At 42.5% G+C, this 19,905-nt stretch overlaps 2 protein-coding genes across 3 annotated transcripts in view; one reads left to right on the top strand and one right to left on the bottom strand.

Annotated features, from left to right (window-relative positions):
• The window catches only part of PDZD8 (PDZ domain containing 8), a 64,204-nt gene extending 60,805 nt beyond the window's left edge, over window positions 1–3,399 (top strand). Inside the window, exon 6 of the mRNA XM_019642910.1 lies at window positions 3,328–3,399. Within this exon, the coding sequence (XP_019498455.1) occupies window positions 3,328–3,399 (72 nt within the window). The remainder of the gene's footprint in view (window positions 1–3,327) is intronic.
• SLC18A2 (solute carrier family 18 member A2) overlaps window positions 353–19,905 on the bottom strand; it is a 32,305-nt gene continuing 12,752 nt past the window's right edge. For both annotated transcript variants that reach the window (XM_019643009.1, XM_019643010.1), the window contains 7 exons: window positions 19,156–19,251; window positions 14,254–14,332; window positions 14,024–14,075; window positions 13,302–13,365; window positions 11,515–11,634; window positions 11,238–11,371; window positions 353–5,283 (listed from right to left, as the gene is read on the bottom strand). In XM_019643009.1, coding sequence (XP_019498554.1) covers window positions 5,182–5,283; window positions 11,238–11,371; window positions 11,515–11,634; window positions 13,302–13,365; window positions 14,024–14,075; window positions 14,254–14,332; window positions 19,156–19,251 — 647 coding nt within the window. In that variant the 3' untranslated portion in view covers window positions 353–5,181. The remainder of the gene's footprint in view (window positions 5,284–11,237; window positions 11,372–11,514; window positions 11,635–13,301; window positions 13,366–14,023; window positions 14,076–14,253; window positions 14,333–19,155; window positions 19,252–19,905) is intronic.

Below are 19,905 nucleotides of genomic sequence, written 5' to 3'. Positions count from 1 at the left end.
GTGCTTTTTGTTTTTTTGCCAAATGTAACATGAAAGCAGATACTGCGGCTTTAGTCAGTTATTCTGATTTAGTAAAAAAATTTTTACTTCTATGGCTTGCTTTCTAAGCTTTTGTGAATTTTATTTCTAAAGTTTTTATGCAGTTGAAATATAGGAAGAATATAGTGATAAATGTGAAGAGCTTGCATTGAAAAACAAAATGTAATAAGGAATAAGTATAGAATACAGTTGGTAAAGAATTTTGTAGAGAGGATAATGAGATTACTGAAAAACAGGAACCAATAGGTTTATCATCTTTCAAAATGTTGCTTTCCTTTTAAATGGAAGTTCTAAACATTTATGATTCTTTTTCGGCTTCAGTTCTCCCATGGGAAATAAAGCATGTACACGGATATTTCAAGTTTCAGAGGACTGTTCTTAAAATGACCATGTTGGTAACTGGTTTGGGCTGTTTTGTTTTAGAAACATGTTCATGAAGGAGAGGAATCATGCAAAGTAGTTGAATTGCTTTGTCTGACATCCCACAGGCTTAAAGGAATGGTGATCACTCTGGATGCTTCTGTAGTTCAGACTCTTAATTCATTAAAAACAAACGAAAATCAAATAATAAAAAGACAGTGTAGGTACGTAGGAATTGGGACCAGTTCTCTGAACCTGGAGATCTACTCTGATACTTGGTCCGTTGTGTGGCCCCCAGTAACTCGTGACTGTGGGAAACCGTGGGAGCATGACCTCTGTTGGTATACCATAAAGGTTTGGGCCTTTCATATGCCTGTCACATAGATATGTATATGTTTTTTCCTTTTGTAGGTAACTACTATAATTGATGTATAGTGAAAGGGACATGAATTTAAAACTGGATAGGACACTTTGTGTGGCTGATAGGAAAAGGCAGAGTATGAACGATAGTAAGGGTTCAGGCCCACGTCTGTAGCCCTGGATGTCATACAAGAGTTTTAAGTTCAAGCTTTTTCACTGGCCCTGAAAGAACTGTATAACCACAGGCAGACACAAAAGGGCTCTGTGCCTCAGAATCCCCGGCTCTCAAGTAGGAATAAGCAAGGTTTACTCTGTACCTCACAGGATCATTGTGAGGGAAACTACAGCATAACCGCAAAAGTGTCTGAATAGTAAAAAGCTATTCAAATAAAAGATCTGACATACATGGGTGATGAGAACATTTTCGAGGGTAGAAAAGCTATTCCACTTTTAAAACCAATAGCCAATTCTCATTTTTGGTATTTTATTAAGTAAATATTAGGAAACTAAATACTTTCATGGCCAAGTTTATAACAAAAATATATCTGTGTATACCCCCCCTTTTTTGTTTATTTAAGCATGCTTGCGTTTTAGAAGAACACTGCTATAGAAACCTTTATACACAAAATTCTCTGAACGCTAAAATGTTCTGTAACGTATGCTTGGAACAATAGGCCCAATGTAATAACCAACTTTCATCTTATTATAAAAAGTAACTTACCATTGATAACCTGGAAGGTGGGGTGTCTGTAAGTGGCTGGTGGTTGTGGACCACAGACATCCAGGCATGCCGCTGAAACATGCATTTGAAAGAGCTGTAGAAATAACGCAAAACTTTGGTTTCATAAAAACCTACTCATGTTTTAAAAGTATTTAACTCTGTAGAACCACAGTTATGGAAAGCTCAGTAATGCTGCTAATTATATTTGTAAAATGTACCTTTAATGTAGTGCAATATTTTTATATATATTGGGAGAAGCAGTAGAGGCATCGCAGTTGTACTTTAGTGCAGGGGGAGCAGTCCAAATAGCCTAGGGGGAATGGTAAGGTCTAAGGCTTCAATGACAATGGTTGTATTCTATTACATTACTGATGTAATCTTGCTGCCATGCTATGTTATCAATAGCTAAAAAATAATAAATAAAAACTACCACAGAAAACCAGAATATCTTCATTTGATAACATCTGAAAAAGGTGACGGCTACGTATCTGTGGGATTATTGCCTGGTATAATTGGCCATGCAGTTAACAAAGTCCATTTTTGGTAAACAAAATTGCTATTTTGAAAATTGTCTAAAAGCATTAAATTTTGATTTTACTGTTGTGTAAGCTTTGAAATACCAGCTCTATGGATTTGCTGCTGTGATTACTAAATAGACTATTTAAAGTATATTGTTACATTGGTATTTGATGGTCGGGTTAGACAGCCAAGCTGAGCAACATTTTAGCAGTTTCTGGAATCAGAATTAATATGCTACATTTTTTATGTCAAGCCTTATATTCTTCAATATCAGGACTAGTTGAATACTATGTGGCCATTTGTGATTTTGAAAAAAGAAAACACAAGGTAAAATTTTGAGGGTACTACTATCAAGTTCCAAATTTAAGTATATCTGAAATTTTTGAAAGACAGTTTGAAAATATTTGGCTCTTACTAATATTAAGATGATAAAATCTTAAGACCCCCTAAAAGTACATAAAATCACGTTAATTTAAAAATGTATTGTCTTTTTTTCTGAATTGAGAGAGGAGCTTTTTAAAAAGGGGGCGGGGAGGTTGCCCAAATCCTTTTAAAGCCATGGATCCCCTTTAAGATCTGAGTAAACTCTGGCCTCTCACCCCTAAAAGGTGCACACACATACACCCTAAGGTTTACGGGCTTCCAGGGGCACAGGGGCCCACTGCGTCAAATGGCTGCATAGTCATTTGCATCAGATATGTTTGCTCACAGCAATCAGGAAAATAATACAGCTTTAGAGATGCAAGAATAACTTACTGAGTTTTTCCACATTGACAACATGTGACTAGTTACATATTTCAATTTAAAATACGTTTCAAAGCCAAAATGTATGGTTTAAACTAACCTGGAGTAGATTTTACCTGAGGCCTGCAAGCAGAGAACAGTTTTTAATTAAATATCCACAATCAAAACAATACCTTCTTATGTATTTGATTCCAATGATAATGTCTGATTTATAAAGGAATACAAACAGGCGCAGTAATGTTCAGAAGGTTTATTAAGTAAACTAGCTAAAACGATGTACACATACACTTAGCAGTCCAAAGAAAGAAGTGAATACTCATTGCTACCTCATTAAGGTTTCTGTATCTGTATGCCAGGTATAAACATAAAAACCACCCCTGCTCAAAAAGGAACTGTTCAGAGCGATGTATGTCCTGTGTTCTGACACACATTAAAAATAAAAACTCTCTCTTTTCAGTCTTGCTAACCCCAGAATATTTAGTCATATAAAAGACCTTACATTTTTCCCCCCCGCTCAGATACGACTGATGCCTTTTGCTCCCAAAACAGTCTGAAACACTCAACATATCTTTGGTTATCTCTAGGGATCAGTAGCAGGCATGCCTTTGCCAGTCGTTCTTGAAAAGACTGAATCATTAAAGGCAAAAATAAAATAGGGATAAATTGTATGGGATTAGGGCAGGAGGAACCGCAGACCGTGTAAGAGTAGATTTGTAGCACATTCTTTTCTAAGCTCTCCCCTGTGGAAGCAGAGAGCACCTCCACAGCCCTCCCCCTGTGGCAGCGGACTTGGGTAAGTTGCCTAATGCAGATCCGTGAGTAGGCAGCGCACTCCAACACACTGCCCTTGACCACCAGACCTCACGTCATTCAAAGCCCCACAGAAAAGCTTCATAAAGCACAAACGGAAATGAAGTATTAGCTAACTTTCCTAGAGAATTTAAATAAATGGTTGAAGAACCCTCATTCTCAAGTTCTTTGCTTTTTTGAAATTTGCTTTTTTGTTGTCCAAGTTAACAGAAACACAATTTTAACTTAACTGACATTAGGTCATTTTTGTTTACAATTACAGGACTACAGAATTAACAGGTATTATTTGAGACATTTCGCACTATCTTCACACTCGAGTCACATCTTACACAAAACCTGATGGAAACTGACAATGTTCACTAACTATTTGCTGTTACACTGAAAAGGCACATCAACGTCATGCTTAGAAAAATGACTACACAGCACTAGATGATACAGTAAAACAGATGTTTTTGGATGTTTGGGTTTTTTTGCCTGTGAAAGGGGGTGTGTCCTGACCACCCTATTATTTTTACCTGTTTTCCTAATGTGATGCAAGAGAATTTCATTCCTTCTTTATCTTCATTTAAAATTTGTCACACTGATGTGAACAACTTTCAGAAGTCTAGAAAATAATAGTTTTCAGACAACTCAAAATTAATCCCTAGAAAACACTTGGATGACCTCCAAACAGGTCAAGGATATTATAGCCTGATTTTTTTTCATGTCATACCAGTTAGTAGCCTTCTGAATTTCTAAAACTTGAACTAGATATTGATACACCCTACTGTACTTAAACAACCTTGATAGTATAAGGTACATCTCTCCTCAATTTTCTTTCATCCAGTAAGAAATCAAGTATACATCTTAAAGGGAAAACTTCTACTTGTTCATAACTATACATTTGGATGTTTTTCTTGGCTTTCAGAACATATTACTATTTTCCCCTTACTGGCTTTAATGTTTGCTGCCAACCACACGACATGTAAATAATTTACAACCATCTGTTTCCAGGTAGATGATAACATACAGATAATTAATGCCAGCTAAGAGTTATGGATAAATCCAAAAGAGAACTGACTCAAGTTCTTGTCCTCTGCATTTGAGATAGCTAGCTTTTAACTCAAATATACTGATAACAATTACAAGCTGAATAACTCAATGCTCAGTGTCACTACATAACACATGCTGTCACTTGATACTGTTTTTCAGACTTCCTTCTAGTTACTTACGGTTAGAAGTGTCTCAGAGATAATGTGTGCTTTAGTTTTAAACACTCATTACCAATACTCAGAAAAAATATAAGATTTTTTTGCCCAAGTGTTTGTGAATGTAAGTTAAAAAATTATTTGATTTGGATTCAAATATAGATTTACACTATATCTGTTTCGTCAAAATATATTGTATATTTAATAAAATCAAATACATAAAATAAAGTTTTCAACACTTTATACAAACGCCTAGAAAAGCTGCTTTTTCTTTTTATAAGGCTGTTGGCAATCGACCATAACCACGGAAAAGAAATAATAACCTTTGGTTGTTTTACTCTTTCATCAGGGATGAATGGTAATGACTAAGACAGTTCTGGATGAGTCATTTCACTGGAAACACTTTTATACAATTAAATACTTGGATGACTTTTGAGGGTCTCAGTCACTTTCAGATTCTTCATCACCTAACGGATACGACTTGACATTATTCTGAGTGTACATTTTTGTTTTAATAGGGCAGTTGTGATCCATGAGAATAGCCTAAAAGAGAGCAAAGTACAGATATATTAACTTCCTGTTTCATAAAGATAACATGGTTTTAACCTACCGTTTTTAAGGATTACTAGTTTGAAAGCTATATGTATAGTATTAACCAGTCGTATGGGGCAACTGCCAGGTGCCTGGCCCAGAAAACCTGGAGTTCTACACTCAGTGAAAATTTCAGGCAATAGGACCCCGAAGCAGCAGTCTCCCCAGTATTTTCATTATACCTGCCAGGGGCCCTACATCGATTCCAGGGAGCCCACAAGCTATGAAGAAGGGCATATGCAGATTAGGTTTAGGAAGAGTTAGAATCTTGGAATTGCGGGCAGCGGTTCTTGGAGGTCACCCAATCCGGCTTCTGTTCACAAACATCACTATGGCAACATCTTAGTAAAGACATGCTCTCTCCTTCATGAGGCGAGCGCTCCTGTTAGAAATGTCCCTGAACCTGTCTCCATCGTTTCCGTTTATGGGTCCGGTTCTGGCAACAGCCATCTTTACAGACTCTGCCTTTACAGGATTTTGAGACCATTGCCATATCCCCATAAATTTCCCTAGACCAATAGCGCAGGGCCCTTATCTTCCTAAAGGGCACTTCCAGAGCGTCTGTCCCCAATTCCTGGCAGCCCTCCTCTTGCTCAAATGTATGATTTAAAAAATTAAAAAATACATTCCTTTTATGAACATAAAAATCTTGTGCACTCCCATATTGTTACTGGAAATTAAACAAAAGTCCACTGATCAGCCCTCAAGTCATTATTCCTCCTGTAAGTGTACAAACCAAGCGTGAAGTCAGATACCATAGCTGACGTTGATCATGCTGAGCATTTTCAGTGCGATACCTCAACAGTAACCCCTATGTGGTAGGCTGCTAACCCTCCTTGTGGGCACAGAGGTTAAACAACAACCGAGGGACATACAGCTAGAAGGGGGCGCAGACAGGTGAGCCCAGGCAGCCATCCGACAAAGTCTGCTCCTGGGCGGCACCCCACGGTACAGTCAGTGCCAAGGACGGCAGGGGGACACTGAGGACAACTAAAGAATTCTCTCATCAGGTTACGCCTTTTGGAGTTTTCTGCCACATGAACTATTCCCCCAATACCTGTTTGTGCAGTCTGAAAATCTAAATGGAAACATTTATGTGGATTTAAATTGATCTTGTACTGGCCTACTGCAGCCTTCCTTGGTGTTTGTCGGCGAGTCCTCCCCCAGTGCTTGTCCCACAGATTTGATAAGCTGCTGTGACTTCACTCAGTGTTTAACCCATTTATCATTTCTCAAGAAATTCTAAAGTGATCTGCCTGTGTGTCATGTTAAGATAAGCACTTCCCTGCCCCTCGAAGGCTGCCAGCTCGAACTGTCAGCTGCAAATTTAACTCCCATTTTTTTTATGCTTCTTTCCAAGTCAATTGATACATATATTTAATAAAGAGCTCAATTTCTAAAAATAAGTAATTGAGGCTACAGACACTGTATACGAGGACCACAAAAGGCTTAACCCCCAAAGAGCTCAAGGCCTCATCTCCCCAGATCAATGATCCTCAAAGAAGTGTGCCCAAGAATCACTTGAGGGAAGGCAGGTTAAAGATGAAATTCCAGGTCCCTGTCCTCACGAGAGGGGTGTCGACGTGCTGCAAAAACACTGCCCTAGTTACGTGGCAGCATCTGGGGCTATGGCAGAGTCACAGCTGACAACAGCTTCGTGGGGACCTTCTCAGTACATATGTCAGCGCCCCGAAGGTCCCATGCCAGCAACCTGGTGACCTCACTGCACGAGGCATGCCAAGCTCCACGGGGGCTCACTGGGTAAGTGCTCAGGGGAGGCTGTACAGAAGAGATGAGGTTCAAGTTGAACCTTAACCGATGAAAAGAATTTGCACCATGAGGGAATGGGCACAGCATGGACTATTTACCAAACGGGACATTAAGTAAAACAGGGACACTAAATAAACCACCCTGTCACTATAGAGATTTGATGATGAACCACAGAGGGACATTAACTGGAAAGCCCGATCGGGGCCAGACTGCAGGGCCTTGGGTGCCAGGCATGGGGCCGTGACCCTCGTCCCACAGGCAGCGAGGTCGCCTTGGAAAGGATGGCCATCATGCCTTCACCTCTTACTTCACCAACGTCAGACCTGACTGCACACATACGCAGACTTCTTAAGGACGCCCAGGGCCTCGCACGGGGTGCACAAACTGCATTGCCAGGGAAGAAGTTCAATCAGACCCGTTACTTGACATCACACAGATTGAAATGGTCAGAATTGATCAAGTCAGCCAAACCGCACTTGTTACACAGCCTATTTCAGGTAAAGAAGTCGTCTTCCTTGAAATGTCGTCTCCGGCTGTTAAAACCTAGCTTACTGGCTTCTGAACTTGGTTTGAACGATGTATTTGTGCGACGGTTTTGCTTGGTAAGAAAGTTATACAAGCTTCAATAAGCCAGATGGCATGTACTATTCCAAAAGCACCATGAAAAGAGGGGCATGGACAGGGTCGGGGGTAAGTCAAGTGCGTGAGGGACCCCACAGAGCGGCTGTGAGCAGCCTGGTCAATTCAGCCAGCACTCTGAGCACTGCCGTGGGGAGAAAGGTGGATGTGACTCCACTGAAGAGCAAACAGGAAGGCAGAGGCTGCTGGGATTCAGGGCAAAGCCCCGTTACAGAGAGTTGAGCCCTAGTCCCCGCCGTACTCCAGAGTGGTAAAAACACGTTAGACCAAACACAGTGTAAAAGTAACACGAATACAAAGCTGGGAGAGTGAAACAGTAAAAGCATTAAATGTAAGAGTCCTCAAGACTTGGAAAAACACCAGGCCTGCATCCTAGAGAAGTTTTTCCTACCACATCTAAAAAATAAAAAATAAAAAAAACATAGTGATGGTTTTGCAGCCATTACGGCTGCCCTGCAAAGGGACACCTTTCTTTAACTAGGTTATAATACGCAGTCTCCTTAGCTTCCGGCTGCCCCATCCTTGCCCGACTCATGGCATCGAGGCAACGGCTGGAAGGACCCTCAGAGAGCTCAGAGCCACCCAGGAAAACAAAGCTGCCGTCCTCAAACCACCTACTTCCTGTCTGGGAAACAATCAGAAACTTCAAGAGTTAAGATGTAAGAAATATGCCCTATCTTTAAAAATAATTCTTCAACCTGAAAAAAAAAATCCATAGCAGAACACAGCCATCCTCAACTGGGTGTTCTGAGCACCACAAGCTGCCATGTTAATTCTCTCACAACTGGAGCACAGTTCTCCTCAAATGACAGGGTTGCTATTTCTTATACTTGCTGAGATGCTTGAGTAACACCTGAGGGGTTTTTTTTCCCTCCACCTGAATTGATAACTCAACACTAATTTTAAAAAAACAAAAAACAAAAAACAGAAAAACCATAAATCCTGTAAACAAATGGAAGAAAACTCCAAGTGCTCACAAACTGGTTTATGAATTGGGATCCACGAAAATAGCATTAGACCTTTCGATATAAAACAGCTTAGGTGCACACCATAGCATCAGAACGCTGCCTAATGACGGGATTATTTGCTCAGATCTGAACACTTTATTCCAGCTCTCACATCCCCTTACATTTGATAACGCTGGTCCCCAGCACTGACACTGGTCTGTATTGGATTTCCGCAAATGGGCCGTAATCAATTCTCTCCCCTCCGTGGCACGCACTGTCTTGCTCTCAGCCCCCCTTATCATTAGGTGCTATCGGCTGCCACCAGTTTCTTCCTGCTCTGCTTGCACAATGAGTTGGCAGCAGCTGTCGGCCGTCACCCTCAAATGTTGCCTTCAACGGCGGGCAGAGGGCATCAGTCACGAGCAGTGAGATGCGCGTTTTCTCCAGTTTTTAATGATTCATCTTGCTCGGCACTTATGAAGGAGTCTGACATTTTACAAGGAAAGCGGCTTTCTGGAAGCCTGTAATTTTTGTTGTTTTGCCTTTCAGGATTCTCTCTTCCACTTCCTTCAGCATTTTGCTTCTTCGATGAACTAAAACATTGGTTTAAATGTGGAAAGAGAAGCGGTGCTGAGGCCAGCCTCCCAGCCGCTGCCATCATTTTGTGGGTCACAGAGCAGTAACTGGCTGGGCAGTGTACCCCTCACCCACCCTCTCCCATCCTCTGATCTCACCCATTTCCTCCAATACCTCAGATAAGCCATCGTGCTGCTGGGAACAAACAGATAACACAACAGCCACTAACGTCTGCTGCCTTGGTGAGAGAAACCCATTCAGCTGTTCTGGGGCCTGAATAGCAAAAGCAGAAGGAAGCTCTCACCTCACGGAAGAAAGGGAGGGGATGGGGGCACTGCTGGGCTGACAGACAGGGTCAGAGTCAGAGTTAAGTACAAGCAAGAAAGAAGAGTGGGGCATGTTGGAAAGCATAACACTCTTACTGAACACATTACTGAGTGCCAGAAATGGGCTAAGCACTCTGTTGGGGTTCATTCATGTAATCCCCACAACAACCCTATGAGGTGGCTGCTACCATTTCCCCATGTGACAAACCTGCTCCAGGGCCCGTGCTAGCCAGTCACTATGTCCCCCAGAGTCTTCAACAGTCTCCTGGGTGACAGAAGCATTTGTACGTGATTAACCTTAATCACACTGATACGGTGGCAACAGAATGACAGTTGTCAGTTGTTGCACTGAGAATTTTCTGCCCCTGATTTGGGCAAGGCACTGCTGGGGTCAAACAAAGATGGAAAAACAACCTTAAACAACCGGGCTGGAAAACATCACATAAGTTCCCTAAGAGATGCACAATAAAGGGCTACAGATGTTCAGAGCTGGAGAAGCATCTAAGCAAGAGGCAGGAAGAAAGGGTGGCTGCCATCAGAATATTTCCACAGCACCTTCCACGTCTGTTCTTTGAATCAAGTGGGTCTTGGGTAATTCAAAATCATCCTTTAAATGCCACATAATAAAGGACACAGTGTGGAATATATTTTTAAATGTAATGAATGAATTGATGAATACAACAAATGCCCCCCAAATTAAAGGCTGTATATAACCTAACTTTAGGATCTGTTCTGTCTTTAAACCCACTATTTGGGGGAAATCATACAAGGGCAGTTCAAGAAATGCGAAAGCATTAAGACCGATTTCAGTTCAACCATCAGAAGAAACTTCTGCTGTGCTCCCAGGAAAACATCACAAGTGAAAACCTCATATTCATTCATAAACCAAAAGTGCCATCTCCTCTCTCCTTGTTTCTCTCATTCTTTCTTTTAGTTGGACGAGTACCTATCACCATTTGATGTTTAAAACATCAGCGACACCACTGCCAGAAAGGTTAAAGTGACTGACACATTTCAAAATGCAAATTCAGAATTGATAGGTTTGAACTTGTTCAGAAGAGGAACACTTTAGACTCTGTCTTGCCTATAGCTATGACTTTGGTAATAAAATTATGAATTTCAAGGTTAAGCGTGCTCACATGTGCCCAAAGATGCAGAGACAATATTTTTCCATAAGGGTCTGTAACCTACACTAAAACCACCTCCAGAGCCTTACGCAGCAAGGACTAGGACACTATTACAGAAAGCTGTAGGGTTAGGAGAAAAGCAAACAGCACCACAAACGGTTAATCTTAGGAATAAGCCTAGGAGGCAAACAAAAAAATTATGTTCAAGAATGTAAAGAACCACAGAAAAATAAATTGAACTATCCGATGTTTCTATTTGGTTGACAAAAGAGCTTACTGACTGCTAATCTATGTACAAAAACAATTTCTTTCTTCAAATTTATAAGCATAATCTTGACATAGTCAAAGAAATTGCTGCCCTGTGTGGTATAAACTAAAAAGGAACTCTTACCACTTATGTTTGGCGAGTTCTGTCCAAAAGGAGCAGACATGTATTTTAGAATGAAGCCATGAAGCAGCCATGCAGAAGACCATGCTAAAATGACCAAGAAACACTTCAACGCATCCTCAAATTTTCTTACCATTTTTTCTTCCTTGGCAGGTGGACTTCGAAGAAAAAAGCAGAGAGGAGCAAAAAGAATATCAATTATTCCAATAATTGTCATGAGCCACGGAAATCCAATTGCCTTTGCAATAGCTCCACCAGCGGAAGGACCTTTCAGGAAACAGAGAATTAGATAAAGTTCTCTGTAAAAATGTCTTGTACCCAGAACGATGCAAAGGTTTAAATAATTTTCAGTAGGCATTATCTATCATGCACTGAGATCAAAGGTTGTTTGGAAAAGCCAGTGACCTTACCTATAGCATATCCCATACAAAATGCCACATCTGCAATGGCGTACACACTCCCGTAGACGGACACGTGCCGCAGGTCGACCAGGTAGCCCATGATGGGCATCATTGACGAATCCACCATACCTGTGGACAGTCAGGGAACACAGTCTATAGAAAACTGATGGAAACCAAAAATGGGCTGAATGTCAGGACTGTGTCCTAACCTCACATCCCCTTCCCCTTTTGTCTTCACCACCTGCGATTCTTGAGGCCAGCTCCCTACAGCACACTGTTCGCTCAGGACCGACTGAAGGTAGCGGAGGCTGGGACTGGAACCCAGGCCACCATCTGCCTGTTCTCTGCCTTGCCTCATCTTGTCCTCCACTGTCTGGATGGCCCGTCTACTGGTGGAGGGCACCCAGTCCTCTGGTGATTCACCTGCATTCTTCAGGTCCAGTGGGTTGCTGGCTGCATGGCCCCCTCGCCTGCTTCCTTGCCCTCACAAGTGGGCATGCCCACATGCCTCGCCCAGTCGCCTCCCCATGCACACCTTGGCCTCACACTAGTAGGGAGGATCAGAAAGAACCAGAACATGAAGGCATCTGAGGGACCATCTGGCCCTCCTCGGGAAACTGAAATCGAAAGAAGTTTGCTCATTTGAGGGGGAAAAAAATAACAAATCCTACCACCACCACCACCACCACCAGACCAGTATTAGAATCTCTGGTCTCTTGGATAGTTGGGGACAGGAAGCATAAAGAAAAAGCACATGTTCCGAGTTCTGGGTTCCAATCCCTGGCTGAGCACGGTCACACCTTATCTCTCTGACCACTGGTTTCCTGTCTATCCAACAGAGATGGTAACGACCGGCTACAATGAGACAGCGTCTGTGAGCACTCAAATGGTACTTCCCTCACCTCCACCAGCACCAGGGCAAGAGGACAAGGGAAATCTGTTTCATTCTACTAGTATTTGCTGATCACCTAACATGACACAGGGTCATATGAACATAGGAATTGGACGTCAAGCAAAGGGTTGAAAAATGAATTACAATTGCGACTGATGCTACGAAGGTGCAGTGAGAGACCACGTATATACACCAAGGAAACATACCCTGGTCCCAAGGTCAGCAAAGGCCCTTCTTCCTTTCCTCCCTTCCTCCCTCCCTCCATCCATCCATCCCTCCATCCCTCCCTCCCTCTCTTCCCATGCAAAGATTAAACTCCTGCCTTTACCTTGGGATAAACTCAGCATTTACTTTTATCATGATCAATCTGTATGTTATACATGAGAAACAAACATATTCTATTCATCCAAAATATTAACAAGACTTTTCCTAACGTATTATAGTTCCTTACATTATAAAGATGTGTCTCCTTTGCCCGTGATAATTCCTGCAGCACAGGTGGTCTTTGAGACATAAGTCCACCTTTTCTGTCCCAAACCTTATAAAAACTACACGTGAAGCCTTTGTACCCCAGTCTCATCTGAGGTCTGTTCACAGATCTGAGCCCAAACAAAGTGCTCTGAGTGACGGATTCTCTTGTTTGCCCAAGCACGGCAGTGGAGCACCAGCTCGCTTCTGTAAATATCAGGCTTTTAAAAATACTGGTTTCGGGAAACAAATGACTAGTGCATGGAAGCAGGTATTTTTCTGTGGGCGATCTACTGGATAGATCAGCTGCCCACAGCCTCCTATCAAGCTTCTAGAAATTTTAGGTTGAGTAACTACGGTTTTCCCAAGTAACAGGAATTCTTAGTAGTGGGGAAAACAAAGTTTTAAATTTAGGCACAAGGCTCCTGTGACTTACCAATTGCAAAACCAACTCCGAAGTTGGGAGCTATGAGTCCATAAATGTTTTTTGCAAAAGGAACCTGTAAGAGGAAATAAACATTATACTATAATAACATGATCTCCAACTCTAAATCATCTTGGGAAGTCTTAAAAATAGGTTTTCTCCAGCCGGGTTTGCGTGTTCCCTTCTGAAGGAAACAGGAGAAAGGAGGACGCGGTTTGGGGAGTGCTGGACCCACCAAATCTTTAAAAGCTGAAGCTGAAATAGATTCTGGGACCACCACAAAAACCTGGTCAACTGCCAGATGTGAAACATCAGCCTAGTCCACACTCCATTTCTGACGAGGAACCAAGGGCCTTGTTTGGAGGAGATATTGGCCACTGGAAGAAGATGTTTTATTCTAGAAAAAGATCTTGCTATTGTTTAAGGGTAGTCATCCTAAAGAGTTGAAGATATTGTAATGTTTAAGATGATGGGAGGGAAAGTGAAGTGTGAAATATAAATTATGTAATAAAACATTCTAAATAGCTTCCAACTGACATAAGATGGAACTATATCCCTTGGAGACTCTTGTCCAAAATTTTTATGATAAAAAATTAGAAGACAATGGAAAATATAATAGAACCCAATATCAATAAACTTCAAACTGCTGTAAAATATTTCTTGGTGATTCTTGCCTAAAGCAAAAGTTTTATTTGCAGACTGTTTCCACTTGTTAAATGTCGTCTTTTACTCACACATAAAATGCTGACTCCAACAATTATCATTCCCAGAAGAGCACACAGCCACCTATCAAAAAACAAAAAAGCACCATCAATGAATGACTGTTCGTTTTTCTTCCCCCAGTCCAAATTTTCAATGGAAATCAAAACCATTACTTGTAATAGCTACGGTAAAAAGCCAGAGACATTTTTTTTAAGAACGGCATTATGATAACAGAGTGAGTGTTGTTTTCATTTCCTCTTACCTCCCCATTTTGTGTGCGAGGATCCCAAAAATATTGGTTCCAATGAGATAAGAGATACTGGCTGGCAAGAAAGCAACGCCTGTAAATTTATGAAACGGACATCGTATCAGTACTGATATCAGTCAAATGTTAGAAAAACTAATAATTGTAGACACCACCATGGTGATTAGAGGAGATGAAATGAAGCCCTGTGGCCTGCACCCAAGCAGCTAATATCCGGCGCCTGCTGGATCCTGACCGGACCCCACACGGCTCATCCGCCCGCACAAAGCTGCGGAGACACTCCAGAAATGAAATTCATTTCTCTATCAGCTGCTTCATCTCTGCCTGGTGGCGAGCTTTACACGTTGACCGATCCTGGCAGCTCTGGCCTGCAGGAACAGGGCACCTGCCCTTCCACACATGTGTGAGCAGGGGCAGCATCTGTGCCTGTCCTCTCCTCTTTGTTATTTTGTATGAAAAAAGTAAGACAACAGCCATGGGGGAAAATTAGGGAACATTAAGATAAGCACAAAGCAAAATGTTAAAAAAATTATATCAAACCCCATCACTCTAAGGATCACCAAAGATATCTTCCCTTGTAAGTTTATATGTACATAAATAAATGCGTGTGTGCAGGATTTTGTTTTTCCTAAAAAAATGGGATTATATCTACTGTTTACATCCTGCTTTAATCAATTAGCTTTATTAACATCTTTTCATGTCAAAAAAATAAATGCCTATGTGGTCATTTTCTGTGGCCAAGTCATAACGGGACTGAAATATTCCCATCTGGGGTTTAACACTCTTCCAGAAGAGGGACCTTGCAAGCCGGGTCACTTGGTGGTGGCAGTGGTTGCCCCTGACTGTACCCTCTGCTATGGACAAAAGGCCAGCACAAGTCAGACCCAGCCTGGATGCCAGGGGATTCGTCCAGAGCAGCTCTCTCTGATCCCCATCCATTATTAGAACAATAGGACAATCTCTTTCCAAAAAATGGCTTATCAAACTCTTAGTGTTCAAAACTCGAGTGTGTTTTTCTTGAAATCAGATATGCAAGATTTGATTCTAGCCTTGCCCACACATGGTGAAAATTGCTTGGCTGTCAATCACATGACTGAATATCAGACACGCATGGGAGATACTAGATGGTCAGCAGGTGTCCCCTGCACTCAAAATGCACAGGCCCCAGAGGCTCTTGTCCAGGCATCTCACCAGCACACAAACGGACACGTGTCATCTTGCTTCTTCCAGGACACACTAGCCTTGCCTCTCACTGCACCCCTCTAAGCTAATGCAAGTCATCAAACCTCCAGGAAGGTGGAGCCTCCCAGCACAGTGATTGGTCCTCGGAGCGTTCAGCAGGAGCAATGAGGTGTCACCTCGTGAGATTGTTCTGCTCTAACGTCAAATCTTATTTATGGTCTTTCTCCAGAAATGGTCGGGGAAGCATCAGGGCAGACTGTCTTCCCTTTTCACAATGGACTGGAAACAGCTCGCACAAGACCCTGGACAGGAGGGGGCTGAGCTGCTGGGGCCACGGGGCCAGCGCTGTGTCCCCTCTAGGCACTGGGTCCTCACCTCAGGAGAAGGGGCCTCGCACTGTGTCACCCAGGGTGCCCTTCTCACCAAGGCTCAGAGGGGCCTGAGAGGCCTTGTCAGAGGTGTGCCGCAAGCTACAGAGACCACATGGGGACGGTGTTTGCTCTCACACCGGAGATGACACCATAAACAGGTACAGAAAAGTGGTTCTATGGAAGAAACCCAAGTAAGTCTCTGAGGCAAGGGAGGCATGGTGTCACTGTTGGAAAGACGAACATCTGGCTTGCGTGATAAGCCCCACCAGAGGCTCTCCTGGAGAAATCCAGGTGGCCTGTGGCCTGCTATCTGGTCAGAATGGCCCAGGGCCTCTCACTGACTTCAAAGACTTTATAAAGAAAGCCTCAGGCTGTGTCTGGAGAGGAAGAGGACAAACAGCTTAAGTGCCCACACAAGGCCTGGACACATTCAATTAGAGTAATAAGTCAGTTAAGTGAAAACTTCAGAAACGTCAACAAAGCATCCCAGCCCTAGAGTGCTGCAAAGCAGGAGAGCCTCTCCCAGCCCTGCAGGCAAATGGAGGGCATCTCCTGAAAACCCCCGGAGGCCCACAGCACCACAGGGATCAGAAAGGGAGTCCAAAAAACAGCTTCCATAGCACCGGCAGCTACACTCCTGACCTTTGGCAAAAGCGCTATTCGAGAACTCAGGATGAGAAGAGGTCCATCCACCAGCAAAGTGGTACCCTCTCCTTAGGCGCTTGCAGAGTCTGCATTTCCTCTGTTGTCTCCACTGGCAGGAAGTTCAGAGCTAACTTTTCCAAGAACCAGCCTTAATGTAGCTCCAAGAGTCTTTCCTCCTTGACTGAATGACTCCTGTTGCTTGGGGCTTGAGTTTGCTTTTGTTTTGTGACATAATTCGAACCCCCTAAAACTCACCCTTTTAAAGTGTACAAGTCCGTGGTTTTCAGTATATTCACAGCGCTGTGCAACCATCGCCACTATTTAATTCCAAAATACTTTCGTCGCCCCAAAAGGAAACCTCACACCCATTAGCAGTTCCTCCCCATTCAAACCACCACCCCCCATTCCAGCCATTGGGAGCTTTATAATGGAGGATCATTTGATGAAAGAACACAGCAATTCAATGCACAACCCCAAAGGACTGGTGCCCAGGAGGGCCAAAGGCAGTGAGGTAGGAAGAACAGGGACCAATCTGAACCAGGAGACAGCGGCATCTGGTAAGACACCACCACAAAGGGCCGGATGCCTGAGGGAAAATAAGGTCCCCTGACAAATGCCTACTGAATTCAGAACTGAGACTCTCCATCTGAAGATAGCAGTATGTAAGTCAAAAGAACTATGGAAAAATAAACAATCTCTAGGAAGGATAATTGATAAATTCTTAAAGAAAAGAGTAGGTGTGCAGAGACAAGCCTTCCAGGCAGTAAACAGTATTCTAAAGCTACAGGAAGTAAATAGGAAGTTATGGACACAGGAATACAAGCAGATAAATGGACCCAAGAGATGATTCAGGAGGAGACCCAAGAACACACGTCATTTCGAGCAGGACAGAGATGGGAGAAATCAGACGGAGTACTAGGGGCAATGGTCCTGGGACAACTGACTGGCCACCCAGAAAACAGCCACACCAGAGCCCTATCACACGCCTTATACTAAACCTAATTCCATGTAAATCCAAGATTTAAAAAACACATCATGTATTTACTAGAGGAAAACATGGATGAAAAAATAATCTTGGCATGGGAAAAAGAAAGGCCTTTCTGTGCTTGACTTGAAATGACAATGACATAAAGAGGAAGCCTGTTAAATCTGACTAATGGTATTTAAAATGTTCTAAGTGCATAAAAAAACAAAAAACACCAACCATCTATAGTCAAAAGACATACGAGACAAAGCAAGGTCAGTATGTGTGAAACATCTGATAAAGGATTAATATCTTAATATATAAAGAACACCTAAAATCAATAAGGACAAACAACTCCATAGGAAAAAAACAGGCAAAGCATATTAATAAGAAATTCATAGCAAAAGAAAGAGATATGGCTAATAATCATGAAAAGATGATCAATTTCATTCATAAAGAACTTGTAAAAATAAATCAACATGGTAAATCACACACTCCATTGGGAAAAACTGAAAGACGGATCATACCTATGTTGGTACAATGCTACCAAATATCAAAATGCCCGTTTAACTTTTAGGAACTTGCCCTATAGACATGAACAGGAATACACGTACAGGATATTTCACTGCAGTATGGTTTCTAAGGACAAAAACAGGAACTAACCCAAATGTCCAATAATAGGGACTGGTTGAAAATTTATGGTATAACCTTAAAATAGAACAATATGCTGTCATTGAAATGAAAGATGGGCTTCCAGTTAAACAGGGCACATTTAATCTATAGGCTTTTTCCCTCCATTCCCACTCCGAATTCCATTTAAATTCTATTCAAGGAATAAAAGCAAACTATAGACCCTCCCCCTTGATGCCCAAGGACAGACAAAATGAGAAAGGAGAAACAGCACTAAAAGGGAGGCACTAGCAGAGGTAGTGCAGTGACAGGCACGACCGAGAACGCTGGAACCTTCCACCTGCACAAAAAACAGCCAACAACGAGCAAGACCTTCTGTGCCGCTGATCGTAGCAAGTTCAGGAACTGAAGGCTCCAGGTACTGTGACTGTAAGGCTGAGGGCTGAGGCTGGCAACAGGAAAGAGGGTAGAAAGGCTCTTTTAGGAGTAGTTGCCCCCCCAGCCCTCAATCTCTCACCCTGGCAAGAGACAGAAACTGAACTGAAAAGGCTCAGGCCCCTAGGCAGCATGGAGACCAGGGAGAATGCAAAGTGAATGTAAGTCGTCCTACTAAACAAACGGTAAAAGGATGTTATTTCAACAACCCCCACTCCCCAGCCACACACACACACACACACACACACAACCACTCAGGATAAATATAAAAGGGCTCTTCAAATTCAAGATACATTGATACCAGTTATAAAAATTTAACAGTTTAGAAAATGAAGAAATGAATGGAAATAAGAAGTTAAAAGGATAAAAGGTGTTTACTATAACTAGTCCAGTTCGGAAACATGGGAAGATGCTGACTGTATTTTTTCCTCTCTTATTTCTGCCCAGGTCTGATGTCTCTATACAAATCCCGCATCCATCAAGGATGCTGCAGAATCGGGAGCCAAAACAGACCCCAAAGCTCACTAGTGCCCTAAGCATCGACCCCATTAAGTGTCAAACAGAAACAGTCCCTTTATCATCCTGGCACCTGCGGCTCAGCAGGGCTACAAGCACAACACCCGCCCTCGGGACCAACGTTCTAGAATCGGAAGAGCCAGCCCCAGTCCTTACCCAGCTGCCACTTGGGGGAACACATGGTCTCCATCATCCAGATGGGTAAGGCGGGCTCCAGCATGGCGATCCCCATGTTTGCAAAGCAGATGGACCCTGTTAAGGGAGCAAGAGGGTTAGTGTGTTTCTGTTGGGGGGGTCTCGAGTGTTGACACTCTACTGTTTCCAAACACAAGTAAACCCTACGTGCCCACAGCCAGAACAATCAGCTTGGAAACCCAGAACTTCTGCTTTTTTAAGGAAAAGATAAATAACGGATCAAGGGGATAGTGAGGAGGGTGGGGGGGTGGGTTGGTTGATTGACTTATTATCATCATTATTTTAAACAACAAGAATCCAACAAGAATGAAGTTTGGAACCGGAGGGAACCTTAGAGATCATTTGGTTTACCCTTCCTGATTTATTAACAAACAAAGGGAGTTCCAATTTATTAATGAAGTAACTTGCTTGAGGCCACCCAGCAGCACAGGCCACTTCCAGACCACACACAGACGGGGCCACCTGAGGCTCCTTAGTAAAAGCTAAGTTTTACTGTGCAATAAACACACACGTTTCTAAGGATGTCCCCCAGTCTACTGCATTCAGTACAGATGTGCTGCTGTGGGATTTTTTTAAAAATCGACTATGCATATGGGTTATCTCTGCAAATATCCATTATCACTCTGTTAACCAGAGCCCTTTGTAAATGCAGAATAATCTGGAAAAAGACACACAGAACTGTTCCCATCGTTCTGGGAGCTTCCTGAACTG

This window comes from Hipposideros armiger, unplaced genomic scaffold, assembly GCF_001890085.2.
Source record: "Hipposideros armiger isolate ML-2016 unplaced genomic scaffold, ASM189008v1 scaffold_74, whole genome shotgun sequence".
Classification (NCBI taxonomy): Eukaryota; Metazoa; Chordata; class Mammalia; order Chiroptera; family Hipposideridae; genus Hipposideros; species Hipposideros armiger.
This window is presented reverse-complemented; position numbering and strand designations above follow the sequence as displayed.